This window comes from Coregonus lavaretus (assembly GCF_964263955.1).
Source record: "Coregonus lavaretus genome assembly, chromosome: 5".
Lineage (NCBI taxonomy): Eukaryota > Metazoa > Chordata > Actinopteri > Salmoniformes > Salmonidae > Coregonus > Coregonus lavaretus.
In genome coordinates this window covers 38371187-38385191 of record NC_139992.1, presented here as the reverse complement: position 1 = coordinate 38385191, position 14005 = coordinate 38371187, and the positions used below count along the sequence as shown (strand labels likewise).

The window sequence follows — 14005 nt, the reverse complement described above, 5'->3', positions numbered from 1 at the left end:
ACAATGACACCTTTGTTTTTAAGCCCTGGAGTTCTAATCCCTTGATATTATTGTTGGATCTGATTTTAATAGCTAACATCTCGATGGCCATAATAAATAGATATGCCGATAGTGGACAACCTTGTTTCACTCCTCTTGACAGTTTAAAACTTTCTGAGAAATAGCCATTATTTACTTTTTTTTTACACCTAGGGTCACTATACATGATTTTAACCCATTTTATAAGAGATTCTCCAAAATTGAAATGCTCAAGGCATTTATACATAAACCCCAGTCGTACTTTATCAAATGCCTTTTCGAAGTCTGCTATGAATAGCAGGCCTGGTTTCCTAGATTTTTCATAGTGTTCTATTGTTTCCAGTACTTGCCTTATATTATCTCCAATGTATCTTCCATGTAAAAAAAACTTTAGAATGAATAATGTCCGACAATACCTTTTTAATTCTATGTGCTATACATTTTGCTAGGATTTTTGCATCACAACACTGAAGTGTTTTTTAAAGGGACTGTAAATTTATATTTTCCACTTGTATCCTGTTTCAGTAATAATGAAATCAGACCTTCTTCTTGAGTGTCTGATAATCTACCATTTACATAGGAGTGGTTAAAACATGCTAATAACAGTCCTCTGAGTATATCAAAAAAGGTTTGGTATACCTCCACTGGTATGCCATCCAACCCTGGATTTTCCCCAGATTTAAAGTCTTTAATTGCATACAGAAGTTCCTCCTCTGTAATCTCACCTTCACATGAGTCTTTCTGTATGGCTGTTAATTTTACATTATCAATAGAAAAAAAATAGAAAATAAGTTTCTTCCTTAAAAATATCATTTGGTGAATCATGGGTGACTCCGTCATTTGTAACCAGTTTCAGTAAATTAATTTTGGTAGCATTCCTATGTTGAAGATTAATAAATAATTTGGTGCATTTTTCCCCATATTCCATCCAGCTTGCTTCATTTTTATAATATATTACACTTGATCTTTCTTGAATAAGTTTCTCCATTTCTTTTTGTTTTTCCTCTAATTTATTCTGAGCCTCTATGTTACAGTTTTTATTGCTATCTATCTGTTCTGTTAGACCTAAATTGCTTTTGCTTTCGAGATGAGTACTGAATTGCATGGCCTCTGAAGGCACATTTAAAGGTGTCCCATACAATAAGGGGATTTGCTGTACCTTTGTTATGTCGGAAAAAAAGAGTTTTAAATTCCTCTGAGGGTGATTGTTTGTAGTGTGATTTCCTTTATGGTCCATTAAGCTATTTAAAACAGTATTATAATCTCCCACTATAATAATAGAGTCTTGAATTGCTTGCAGGGTTGATAATTTATTATATATATTGTCAAAGAAGTGTGGATCATCATTATTTGGTCCGTAAAGGTTAATGAGCCTTATCTGTTTATTGTCCAATAACATATTTAAAATAATCCATCTACCTTGGTTATCTCTTTGGACAATTTGCACATTCGGATTGAAATTACTGTTAATTAATATCATCACCCCTTTTGAGTTCCCCCCCCCATTCCTTTTTCCACGCAACTTCATCTAGAATTGTTGAATGAGTTTCCTGTAAACAATAGATATTATATTCCTTCTCTTTGAGCCATGTAAATATTGTTCTTCTTTTGTTATTATCAGCTAAGCCATTACAATTATAACTGCCTATACTTATTTCACCATATACCATAATGAGATACAAGTTTCAAATCTATTTATCATTATATATGCTTGTAAATTTACCAATAAAAAATACCATAGTGATTGAGTGTCCATATAGCTGTACCATGATATTTGCATTGCTACTAAGTAACCCTCCAATTGTTCTCCACTAATTATCCCGCTAAAGCCCCTCCCCATCCCAAGTTGGGCCGTCATCCCAGTGATCGGCATACCACCCCCGTCCCTCCGGATCCCTAGGCCCCCGAGAGGCCAGGACCCATCCATCGAAAACAGCACACAGTGCCACCCACAAAACAGAAGCAGGTTAACCGCCAAAAGCATTTCCAATGCTCTCACCTCAATATATAGCTATTTAAAAATATATATCTATTCAAATATCTTGCATATCTTATTTTCCATCATTATCAATTAATATGCGTAATAATGTCGGCAGTTCATGCGTAGGATTTTAACATATAAGCCGGATTGCCATTGTATTACATTACATTTTTGACAAGCGATTATTATTTTAGCAAACAATTATTGTGGTTCATCCTATATTCTCCCTAACATCCTTACCCCCTTGCAACAGATGTGGGATAAACACACACGCACATACTCACATACTCTAACACACTCAACCCCTTTCCTCCACAATCAACCATAAAATCAGATGGTTGTTACATCCCAGAGCCCAACTCAAGAAAGGACCTGATTTACGAATGCATATACGAATGCATATACAGTTACAGCTGTTTGAGAAAGCATGCAAGATTGAGCAAAAATTGATAACAATGTGAGATTTGATTAATTTATTTAATCTATGTCAAGTCCTAGGTGATGGAGATCAGATCCACCCTCTTCACCTGAGACACAAACACTCTGGTCCCCCGTTGTAACCATTTTTCCCAAGCATGCAGTCAGACATTTGATTATTTTGTGCCACCTGTGCCACAATGATAAACCCCCTCTCTGATTGTCCGAGTGTGACCCCCTCCCCATGGGTTACTGCAGCCAGTGTTGCCAGCACTGCCACTACCTGGGTGGGGGTACCCCACCGGAATCCCCACCGGCTAGGTACAAGGTCGTCAAGGTTCTCATTAGCATTTTTGAGAATTTCCTTGTATATTATGCTCTCCCATCAGGGGGCTCTGGCTTTGTAGGACCAACCCTGCCAGACAGGCTCAGAATCTTTGGGGGTGGTGCTGCTCAAGTAGGTCTCTGACCGCATTTATTTTTCTGTTTTGGCTGCATATAGGCAACGTTTCTTACATGTTAAAGAAAATAGATCATCTTCTTTCTGGGGGGGGGGTAACAGAAAAGCTATTCAATAGATTTCAATAGAATTCAATACTTCATACCCTTTTATTGTTTCACCTTGCAATCGTCAGAAAATGAGTAAAACGTACAGCCACTGTTGATAATCAGTTATGTGATGCCTCGATGAAGAGGACACAAAGGTACTCTTCAGACTTATGTAATGGATGTAATTCAAGGTGACCGTCATCTCTCTCTGCCTCAGCCTCCTCTGTCTCCTCTAAGTAGTGTGGTGTGCAACAAGCTGCTCCAGCTGTCATTCTAGTTATGGCAAGGCTTGCCCCACCTTACACATAATAACATCAGTGTATCTGGGAGGGAAATTGGTGCATAAAATCTGAGATAGTAGAATTTTTTAAGGTTTTGGCTCAGAGGCTGTGAAGTCTGTTGCTGCTTTATTGACAAGCCCCAGGTTGTAATTTCATGATATGTTATTACTTTTAGCATGACTGAGTCTGACAGTGAGTGTGTATAAGTTGTCCTCAGAGGCTAGAAAGACGTTATTACTTTTCCTTTTAACCAGTGGAAATGGATGTTGCTCTCTGATACTGGAGATCAATGGAGGATGCAGTCGCTCGATTCTCGTGACTGATGTTCATTGTCATCCCACCACTTTCATGTCGAACCAAAGAGAAAGTACACTTTCATTGAGTTTTGTTGATCATTTTCCACCTTGCCATCTTGATTTCTTGTTACTCGCGGCGTGAAAGAAGGCCAAGTGGAACCACTTCTGAGACCCCCTGATGGTGTCTCCGCAGCCTTGACACGCACACACACTTGGGTAATCTCCAGGAAGTCATGAATAAAAGCAGATCCCGTCATGTAGTTGCTTTGAGTGATTGTGCTTTGTGATTCTATGTGACAGATGGGAGACATGGAGGACAGTTAATAATAGACAGTACAGGCTACATGTCTCTGTGGCTCAGCTGTGACTGTGTCCTGGATGTCAGGACTGGAACATCTCCAGCAGGGCCACAGTCCAGAGACCAAGCCCAGGAACACTGCTGCTTCACTGGGTAGATTAGCCCAGCAGACCCCCTGGCATGGCCTTAGTAGGATACAGATCCATAGAGAGAGAGAGGAGTGTTCCATCTCCATCTGTGACTCCTGCAGGCCAGACTATCCTCCTCCTCCTCCTCCTCCTCCAGTGTTGAGTTAACTGAAGTGTGTTGTATTGCACAAGATCTACAGCAAGCCCTACAGCTGTGGAGAATGCCAGTGTGTGTGGCAGTGGTATTTTAGCAAGTGACAGATGAAAACAGGTGTTTCAGCCACAAGCCTAGCTAACTACAGCCCAGCTGAGACACTCGGTACGCCTGCTTGGATATCATATACTGTGTGTGTGTGTGGGTCCGTGGCATCATGCAGTGTGTGTGTGGGTCCGTGCCCACACTGCTACCTCCCAGAGTGAATCAATTGATAATCATGCAGTACACTCTCTCTTTCAGATATCCATCCATGTCCAGTTAAGCCTACAGTGCTGTTATGCGTTCACCATGGTTGTGCTGTGTGTACAATGTCTCATGACCCTCTCGGTTAATCCATCCGACATATTTTCTGTCTGTACAGTCTGTCATCCTACCATCAGTGTGTGTGTGTGTGTGTGTGCGTGTATGCATGCATCTTTGTGTGTGAGCAGAAAAGAGAGCTCTGTTATCTCTAGTCTTTATCAGCATTAAGCATTCCCCTGCCTCCCTCCCTCCACTCTGTGTGAAAAGCTGCTTGTGTCTTACAGAGGGCCGGCTACAGAGGTCTCTCTTTCTCTCTGTCTGACTGGCTGCAGTGCTGTAATTGTATTTATAGATAAGTCACCACTTGCTGTGAAACAGCCTGTTAGCTGTGCTCTTGTGATCTTGGGCATATGACTGGAGCAGTTAGGGGCTTCTAGGGAGGGTAGATCATTTGTATTCTACAGCAGTGTTGAAGACCCATGGCTGGGCTGGGCTGGATTACTGTTCCTCACGAGAGAGAAGAGAGGATAGTGTCAGTGGAAGAACTATGTTAGATGGTGCTGTATAGAACAGTGTTTGACCCAGGTCAGATAACAGACAGGCTGCCATGCTGAAGTTCAGCACCACCCCCCACTCAAGGTGTGTAGGCATTGTGTCTGCTGTTTGTTGTTATTCAACAGGACATTGTGTAGTGTGGAGAGGGACACTAACCCTCATCTTCTTTCTGCTCCTCAATTGGCTGGTTGACAAGGGGTAATATGGTTAGTATTGTGTGGAGGAAGATGTTAACAATGCTGTTATTAATTCAGTTTATATGTATGATTTTGGTGGTCTAATGTGCTCTCTCTCTCTCTCTCTCCTCCCCTCTCTTTATCCCTTTCTCTCCCTGTCTCCCCCTCTCTCTCTTTCTTTCTCCTTCTCTCTCTCCAGTCACAATGAGCGGAAGGTGACCTGTAAGCATCCAGTCTCTGGTCTTCCTTCACAAGACAACTGCATCTTTGTCGTCAACGAACAGTAAGTCTCTTCTCTCCCACTCCCTGACCAGTAGAATGACTGGAACATACATGCCAGTGGAATGACATACCCACAGCTGGACTTATATGCATACACATTAACCTATAATGTTGTGTTGGTCTCACCCCTGCATCGTGTCCATTCTTTATGGCACAAGATGTATGTCAAAGTATGAGTGGAAATACAGGGACGTTTTTAACAAATCACGTTCATATGAAACTTATAAAACACACAGCTTTGTCCTACAGTAATGCTTCAGGGTCCACGTTACTGTCAGATCATGTCACAGTATATTACGTATTACATTCTGTAGTAAATTGGTTATGTGGTGTTTACATAAATGTGATGTATTCATACAGTAGTTGAGCATGTATTCACAATGGCATATATTCATAGTTTGAGCTTTTATGCCATTGTAAATTAACTGAGACGCTGTGAGAAGAGTGGCTTTTATTTAATAGAAAGTGTATTGTACTCCTGGAGGCATTGAAGAGTCTTGTGATGTCTGATCCAGAATGCCAGACCTCCGCTTCACACAAAGCACCCTTCATAAGATGAAGAAACTATGCCTCTGTCTCCCTTCTTTTAAAGAGCCATTAAGAAATCACAGGGAAATATGAGTTTGGTTTGGGTTTAACTGCTTGTAGTTCAGCGAGACCAGAGACTTTTGAAATGGAAGGCAGCATTGCTACTTCACCATTAACCTTCCCTTTTCTGTGGCTCAACTTAATCTGAAGGAAAACGTGAGTGTGTTTGGTTCAACTGTGCCGTGGCTCAACTACAGAACACTTGGAGAGGATTTGGAAATGGAAGGTTGCGTTGCTACTTCTCCAATCATCTTTCCTGCCAAGCTCTGATAAGGGCTCTCAGACAAACACGTTCCAAAACACCAACGGTAGAGAGAGGATGGAGGAAGGAGAAGCGAGGGAGGAGGAGTAGAGAGGTCGGTCTTTGTGTGTGTTTACATCTCTGAGTTCAGGCTCAGCGAGGCCTGTCAGAGCTGTCCAGACATCCTCAACCTGAACAGACAGTGTTACCCAACACACCCTCCTCTCTCTTCTTCCCCTGCAAGCTGTCCTCCAGCAAAGTCAATACCGGTTGCTGTGTGTGTGGCCACCTCCAGCCTGCAGTGACTAGTTATGAACAGACCTGCAGACAGCTACGTCTTAGGTAGCTGCTAGGTAGCTAACCAGAGTCTGTACAATATACAATTTGGTAGTACTAAAACAAGATGTCATTCATATATTTTTTCATATTGACAAAATATTGTTTTTGTAAGACCAACCACCACCGTAGTGATAGTGGAGAATGAAGAGGGACGGAGAGAGAGGGACGGAGAGAGAGGGACGATACTGAGAGACAGAGAGAGATACTGAGAGACGGAGAGAGATACTGAGAGACAGAGAGAGATACTGAGAGACAGAGAGAGATACTGAGAGACGGAGAGAGATACTGAGAGACAGAGAGAGATACTGAGAGACAGAGACAGCTACTGAAAGACAGAGAGAGCTACTGAGCGACAGAGAGAGAGATTGAGAAATTGCTAAAACTTGGCAGCCATTTCCTCACTTTACCTCAAAAACAAGGAAATTAGGCAATTATATGGTCCATCTCAGATGCAGTCATGACTCATTTTGAATCCTATTTTTCTTTGAGTCTGGATGGAACGTTAAGTGTTGTGGAGATTTGTAGTCTGTTGCTTCCTTCCTGGCTGTGCTGTTGAGTGACAACCCCCCTCCACTCTGCTCTACACCCTGTCCCAATTATCCCCTCCGTCACACTCTCCTCCTCACACCTGGATTCAAATACCGTTTGAAATCTTTCAAATGTTTTAGCGTTTGCTTTAGCCTAGCTGGAGTGCCAGGTGGGAATGGTTTGGACTTTTGTGAGTATTCCATTGGTTCCATTTCGGAAGTCAAGCGTAATCAAGCCCATCTAAAGTATTTGAAATAATTTAAACAACTATTTGAACCCAGGTCTGCTGTTTTCTATTAGCACCGCACTGAGGTGTCTGAGGATGGTATGCAAATATTCTCCTCAGTGTGTTGACTGTTAATTGGAACTGAGGTGAGAAAGTCAAATATAACAGATTGAGGTGTGTTGATGACAGACAAAAAGGTTTGTGTCAAAGAGGGTCACCTCCGATCACGAGAATGAAAATTGAAAATATGCTCTTACATCATATCAAGGAAATGTAACTTGTATAAAGTGTTTCTTTCATCTCAAACACCAACTCGACACCAACGCCTTCATTAGGGTCCTTGGACTGACCAAGCCTCGACTGCCGGAATGTGTTGGTTTTTCATAATAAAGACCCACTTTCTATTCAACTCCTTGCATGTTGTGAGAACGACAGAACAGAATACTTCAAACAACAGAAAGCAAATGATGTGTTCGTTCTTCCCAGTGGAAAAACACAGCTTCACATCCTGATTATCCAGCGAGCGTCGGCCGTGAGCAGATAACAAAGCAATGTTAATTGGCTAGCCTTGTCACTCAGTCTCTCTCTGTGTGTCTCAAGGCTGTATTATCAATCAATCAATCAAACTAATAAAATATAAAAAAGGTGAGAAAAGATAACACATGAAACGTTTTTATGCAAATATAAAATCAAGATGGACTTGAATAAAATTCAGAGATAAAATAAAATTGTAAAAAACAATAGTAAAATAACAGTGGATATGAGAGACTAATGCAGCAATAAATATAAGGGGATGTAATAAATCATATACTGTATATAGAAGGAGATAAAATGAATAGAGCATCCTCTGCTTTATGACCAACACTGCATTTTGAAAGAAGTGTGTTCGTTGAACTGAACTGCTGTCCCTGAATCCTGGTCGACACTATCACCGTTCTCCCTGGTGATTGACACGTCAAAACTCCTTTTATTAAACTCTAGTATAAGAATCTTTGAAAATCTCTGAAAAGGAACGTTCTTGAAGAGAATAGGGGATAATAAGTAATCTACTTCAGATAAATGTCACCTCTCCCTCACCCACCTCCACCTTCCCTACAGACCTAATAGAGGGTGTAATGTGGATGAATGGTGTTCTGAAGGAAGCACTCCTCATTGATAAACAGCTTACACCTCTTCAACCCACACATCCTCTCTCTCCCCCATCTACCTCTCTCTCAATCTCTTTCCACTTGTCGCCCACAGTCCCTCTCTGCCTTTCCGACTCACCCATATTCCCTCACCCTTCCTCTCTCCCTCTTTCACTGTCCTCCTCATGCTTCAACTCTCCCTTTGTCCCTCCCACACCCATACTCCCTCTCTCTCCAACTTTCTTCTCTCGCTCCCTCTCTCCCTTTCTCTCTCTTTCTCAATAGGATCAGTGCTCCTGGTAATGAGTTAGTTATTGTGAAAAACATCTGCTTTAATCTTCTTACACCTCAGGCACAAACCACTGAGCTCCACTTTATATCGCAGAAATTTCACTTAGTGTTGGGTGTGCCTAATATCCAGACAAAAGAAAGTATACAAAAGTTAACATTTTAGTTTATACCCTTTCACCATTTTTCATATTTATTGTAATATTTTCAAGTTTCCTATTTTTCCCCAACTTTGATGTCTTCCACTCTTTAATGGAGTCTTTGAGTGGCAATATGTCACTTTTTGGGCGACCCGACCAAATTCACATAGATATGTAAGTTATAGATCTGTCATTCTACTTGAAAGCAAGTCTAAGAAGCGGTAGATCTGTTCTATGTGACCTATTTCTATGCTTCCCGTTCTTAAGTTTTGTTTTTGCGTCTTTTACTTTCAGTTTTGTACACCAGCTTCAAACCGCTGAAACAACAATATATTTGGTTATGGAAAATATATTTCACAGTGTTTTAGATGGTACAAGGATTCTCTACACTATACTAGCTTATTTTGTCACATAAACTGAAATTAGGCGAACCATTAGAGTTTTAGCAACCAGGAAATGGCGGAACGATTTATGCATATTGCAACTTTAATGGACGTGTTTATTCACATATCTTATTCAGCACTTATAATTACATTTTAAATGTCCTCCATCTCTGCAATGACCCTGGGCCTAATGGAGAGGCCTTGCTTTCATCATCCATCACAGCAGCATTTACAGTGTCTTCAGAAAGTATTCACACCCCTTGACTTTTCTACATTTTGTTGTGTTACAGCCTGAATTTAAAATGCATTACATTTAGATTTTTTGTCACAGGCCTACACACAATAACCCATAATGTCAAGGTGAAATTATGTTTACAAATGAAAAGCTGAAATGTCTTGAGTCAATAAGTATTCAACCCCTTGGTTATGGGATGCCTAAATATGTTAAGGAGTAAAAATGTGCTTAACAAGTCACATAATAAGTTGCATGGACTCACTCTGTGTGCAATAATAGTGTGTAACATGATTTTGAATGACTACCTCATCTCTGTACCCCACACATACAATTATATGTAAGGTCCCTCAGTTGAGCAGTGAATTTCAAACACAGATTCAACTACAAAGACCAGGGAGGTTTTCCAATGCCTCGCAAAGAAGGGCACCTGTTCGTAGATTAGTAAACGTTTTAAAAGCAGACATTGAGTATACCTTTGAGCATGGTGAAGTTATTAATTATACTTGAATGGTGTATCAATACACCCATTCTCTACAAAGATACAGGCATCCTTCCTAACTCAGTTGCCAGAGAGGAAGGAAACCGCTCAGGGATTTCATCATGATGCCAATGTTAACTTTAAAACAGTTACAGATTATAATGGCTGTGATAGGAGAAAACTGAGGATGGATGAACAACATTGTAGTTACGCCACAATACTAACCTAATTGACAGAGTGAAAAGAAGGAAGCCTGTACAGAATACAAATATTCCAAAACATGCATCCTGTTTGCAACAAGGCACTAAAGTAATACTGCAAAACATTTATAATTAAATACATTTACATTTTAGTCATTTAGCAGACGCTCTTATCCAGAGCGACTTACAGTTAGTGAATGCATACATGTTTTTTTGTTTTTTTTTTCATACTGGCCCCCCGTGGGAAACGAACCCACATCCCTGCCGGCCAAACCCTCCCCTACCTTGGACGACGCTGGACCAATTGTGCGCCGCCCATGGGTCTCCCGGTCGCGGCCGTCTGCGACAGAGCCTGGACTCGAACCAGGATCTCTAGTGGCACAGCTAGCACTGCCTTAGACCACTGCACCACTCGGCAATACAAAGTGTTGTGTTTGTGGCAAATCCAATAAACCACATTACTGAGTACCACTCTTCATATTTACAAGCATTGTGGTGGCTGCATCATGTTTTGGGTATGCTTGTAATCGTTAAGGACTGGGGAGTTTTTCAGAATAAAAAAGAAATGGAATGGAGCTAAGCACAGGCAAAATCCTAAAGGAAAACCTGGTTCTGTCTGCTTTCCACCAGTCACTGGGACATGAATTCACCTTTCAGCAAGACAATAACCTAAAACACAAGGCCAAATCTACACTGAAGATGCTTACCAAGAAGACAATGAATGTTCCTGAGTGGCAAAGTTACAGTTTTTACTTAAATCTACTTGAATATCTATGGCCAGACCAGAAAATGGTTGTCTAGCAGTGATCATAAACTAATTTGACAGAGCATGAAGAATTTTGAAAAGAATAATGGACAAATGTTGCACAATCCAATAGTGGAAAGAGACTTAAAGACTTACTCAGAAAGACTCACAGCTGTACTCGCTGCCAAAGGTGCTTCTACAAAGTATTCGGGGGTCAAAGTACTCGGGGGGTGAATACTTATGTAAATTTGCTATTTCTGTATTTCATTTTCAATAAATTAGCAAACATTTCTAATAACAATTGTATTTATATTTTATTCTGGCTGTAAATGTGGAGTAAGTCAAGGGGTATGAAAACTTTCTGAAGGCACGGTACATTCTTCTACACTCCTTTTTTCACTTTCTACTTCCTGGTTCTTTTTCTTCCCTATCGTCTTTCTCTCTCTTCCCTCTTCTCTGCCCTCTTGTTTTCTCGTGCTCCATCCCTGTCCATCATCCTCTCTTCTCCCCCTCTTCTTTCTCCCCTATCTTCCCCCTCTGAAAAATATGCATTCATTCACAGAGAATGTTTACCGTTGCCACATTTTAATGCTAGACCAAACTGCAGTTAGGTTTGAGGGGAGGAAGGGGCTGGATAACAATCAGCTAGTTTTACTCTGTAGGGAAACTGATATTGATATCATAGCACATATGCTGCATGCTAAAGGAAGATGGCAGCCTGGGTTGCTATTAAACCGATGATGGTGTTGCAATCAGAGCTGTTGATATGAAACCTGTCTGGCTTCAAGACGAAATGAGAAAGGACAACTGTATTTGGTGCTAGGTGGGAGTCAGCTTTCTGATGTGCAATTCTCCTGAATACTAGATTTGATAACCTCATGGGCCACGTTCAGTATGTGTTAACTGTAAGTGGCTTTGGATAAAAGCATCTGCAAAATGACCATATTATGATGATATATTTGAACGCTGCCTGGCGTCCAACTGTGAGCAAGCAAGGGAAGAAGCCCTAAAGCTAGGTGCTATGCAGGGGGCGTCCTTCATATGGCACAGGGAGAGAGAGACTGGTGGTAGGAAGTAGGAAGTAGGCAAGGAGAAGGGACTGACCTCCCAACAAACCCATACCCTTAATTACAGTACAGAGCTGCCAGTAGCCTAGAGGGGGGCAGTCAATTAGCGCTAGGTAATGGGCTTATGTGACAAAAACCACAATGGTCCTCTGTAGCTCAGTTGGTAGAGCACAGTGCTTGCAACACCAGGATAGTGGGTTTGATTCCCGGGTCCACCCGTACATAAAACAAATTATGTACGCATGACTGTAAGTTGCTTTGGATAAAAGTGTCTGCTAAATGGCATATATTAATGCAATTGTAATGTTCTCTTCACAATGGATATTCAGTGAAAAGCATCTACAGTACAGTCTGGCCTAAACATGTCCCTGAAGACTACAATTATAATTTCATTTAAGTTTGATGTGATTGTTTATTTGTTAAATGTCATGATTACAGATAATTTGTTTATCATATGTTTGATATTTCAGGTTATATTGTTTTATATTATTATTTAATTCAGTTCATTTTGTTTCCTTCCCTTTTTGTTTTCTAGCGTGAATTCTGCAAAGCTTGTCCACCCAGTTACAGATCCTCTAACAGTCAACCCTGTTACAGTCAACCCTGTTACAGCCAACCCTGTTACAGACCCGGTCACCCCAGTTACAGACCCGGTTACAGACCCTGTATCAAACAGGTAATATAGTATACATTGCTGTGGGCTGGATGGATGCTTTGCTCTACCTTGATATTAAGCGTAAGCCTCTTCATCTGTCTTTCTGTGGAGAACCCCAGCTCTGGAAGTCCTGCCTATATCTCTGTCTCATTAAGTCTGTCCTACTATTAACTGTAGGCTGTGCGTGCTGTGTGTTGGATTGCCTGATATCCTGCTATGCATTGCTAATGCCAAGATGTGCAAGATTTATTTGTGCCGTACGATTTGTCTTTAAGCATACTTAATAGAAAAATTTACCTTAGCTCCCATCACGAAACGACTATATCTTGTGTCTGTGTGTGTGTGTGTGAGCGCAATGTGTAAAATAAATGTCTCCAAGCCTGAATCAAATGATATAATTGTTCCTCTCAACGGGCTCTACCATTACCTCTCAGATAATGATATCCTCAGTGTTCACAGACTGACACAGTCAGAAGAGATGGAGAGGGTGTGGGAGGGAGAAGGAGAGGAAGGTGGAGCCATACAGACGGCGAGAGAGAGATAATGGGAGAAAGACATGGGAGAGATAGAGGGAGGAAAAAGAGAACAAACAGATCTATAGAAAGGGAAAAAGAGTGTATGATCTAAGCATGATTTGAATGAGTCACTCTTCAGTTCTATTGATGTTGTCACCAGGACTGATGGCATCCACTCATACAGGAGTCAGTTGCCCCGCAATTCAAAGACCTATTCACTGGGCCTGCCTCTGACGCACGTGGAAATGCTTGAAATGCGCACACACATACATACACACACTTTAATGCTGGAAAGCCTGATTGGAGACAAGTGTTGGAGTTGGAGACTTTCCAAGCTCAGCTGAGAAGAGTGTAATTTAATATCTGTTAATATCACTCATTCCCTCATTCTCTCCCAAATGATTGAATTAACTCATGATAATCCATGTGGCTTGGAAGGTCACGCACGGTTCACCAGCCCACAGTAACATAATTTGACAAGCATTTAGGAAGTACCCCGGGCATGCGTTGTATAAAGGAATTTAAAGCCACAATCGAGGTTAATCCAGTGAAATGGGCTGTGAAGACAATTATCCACTTCGAAGATAATGACGTCTATATATCTATCTAGCAATTCACTATAAATTGGTTTTTAATGTTGATATACACTGAGTGTATATCTTTCCATGACAGACTGACCAGGTGAATCCAGGTGAAAGCTATGATCCTTTATTGATGTCACCTGTTAAATCCACTTCAATCACTGTAGATGAAGGGGAGGAGACAGGTAAAATAAGTATTTTTAAGCCTTGAGGCAATTTAGACATGGA

At 41.1% G+C, this 14005-nt stretch overlaps 1 protein-coding gene across 1 annotated transcript in view; it reads left to right on the top strand.

Moving 5' to 3' along the window:
- The window catches only part of LOC311129248 (pleckstrin homology domain-containing family A member 5-like), a gene marked incomplete at both ends in the record, with an annotated part of 68714 nt that overhangs the window by 17738 nt on the left and 36971 nt on the right, over window positions 1-14005 (top strand). The window contains 2 exons of the mRNA XM_084161544.1: window positions 5359-5442; window positions 12562-12702. Coding sequence (XP_084017670.1) covers window positions 5359-5442; window positions 12562-12702 — 225 coding nt within the window. The remainder of the gene's footprint in view (window positions 1-5358; window positions 5443-12561; window positions 12703-14005) is intronic.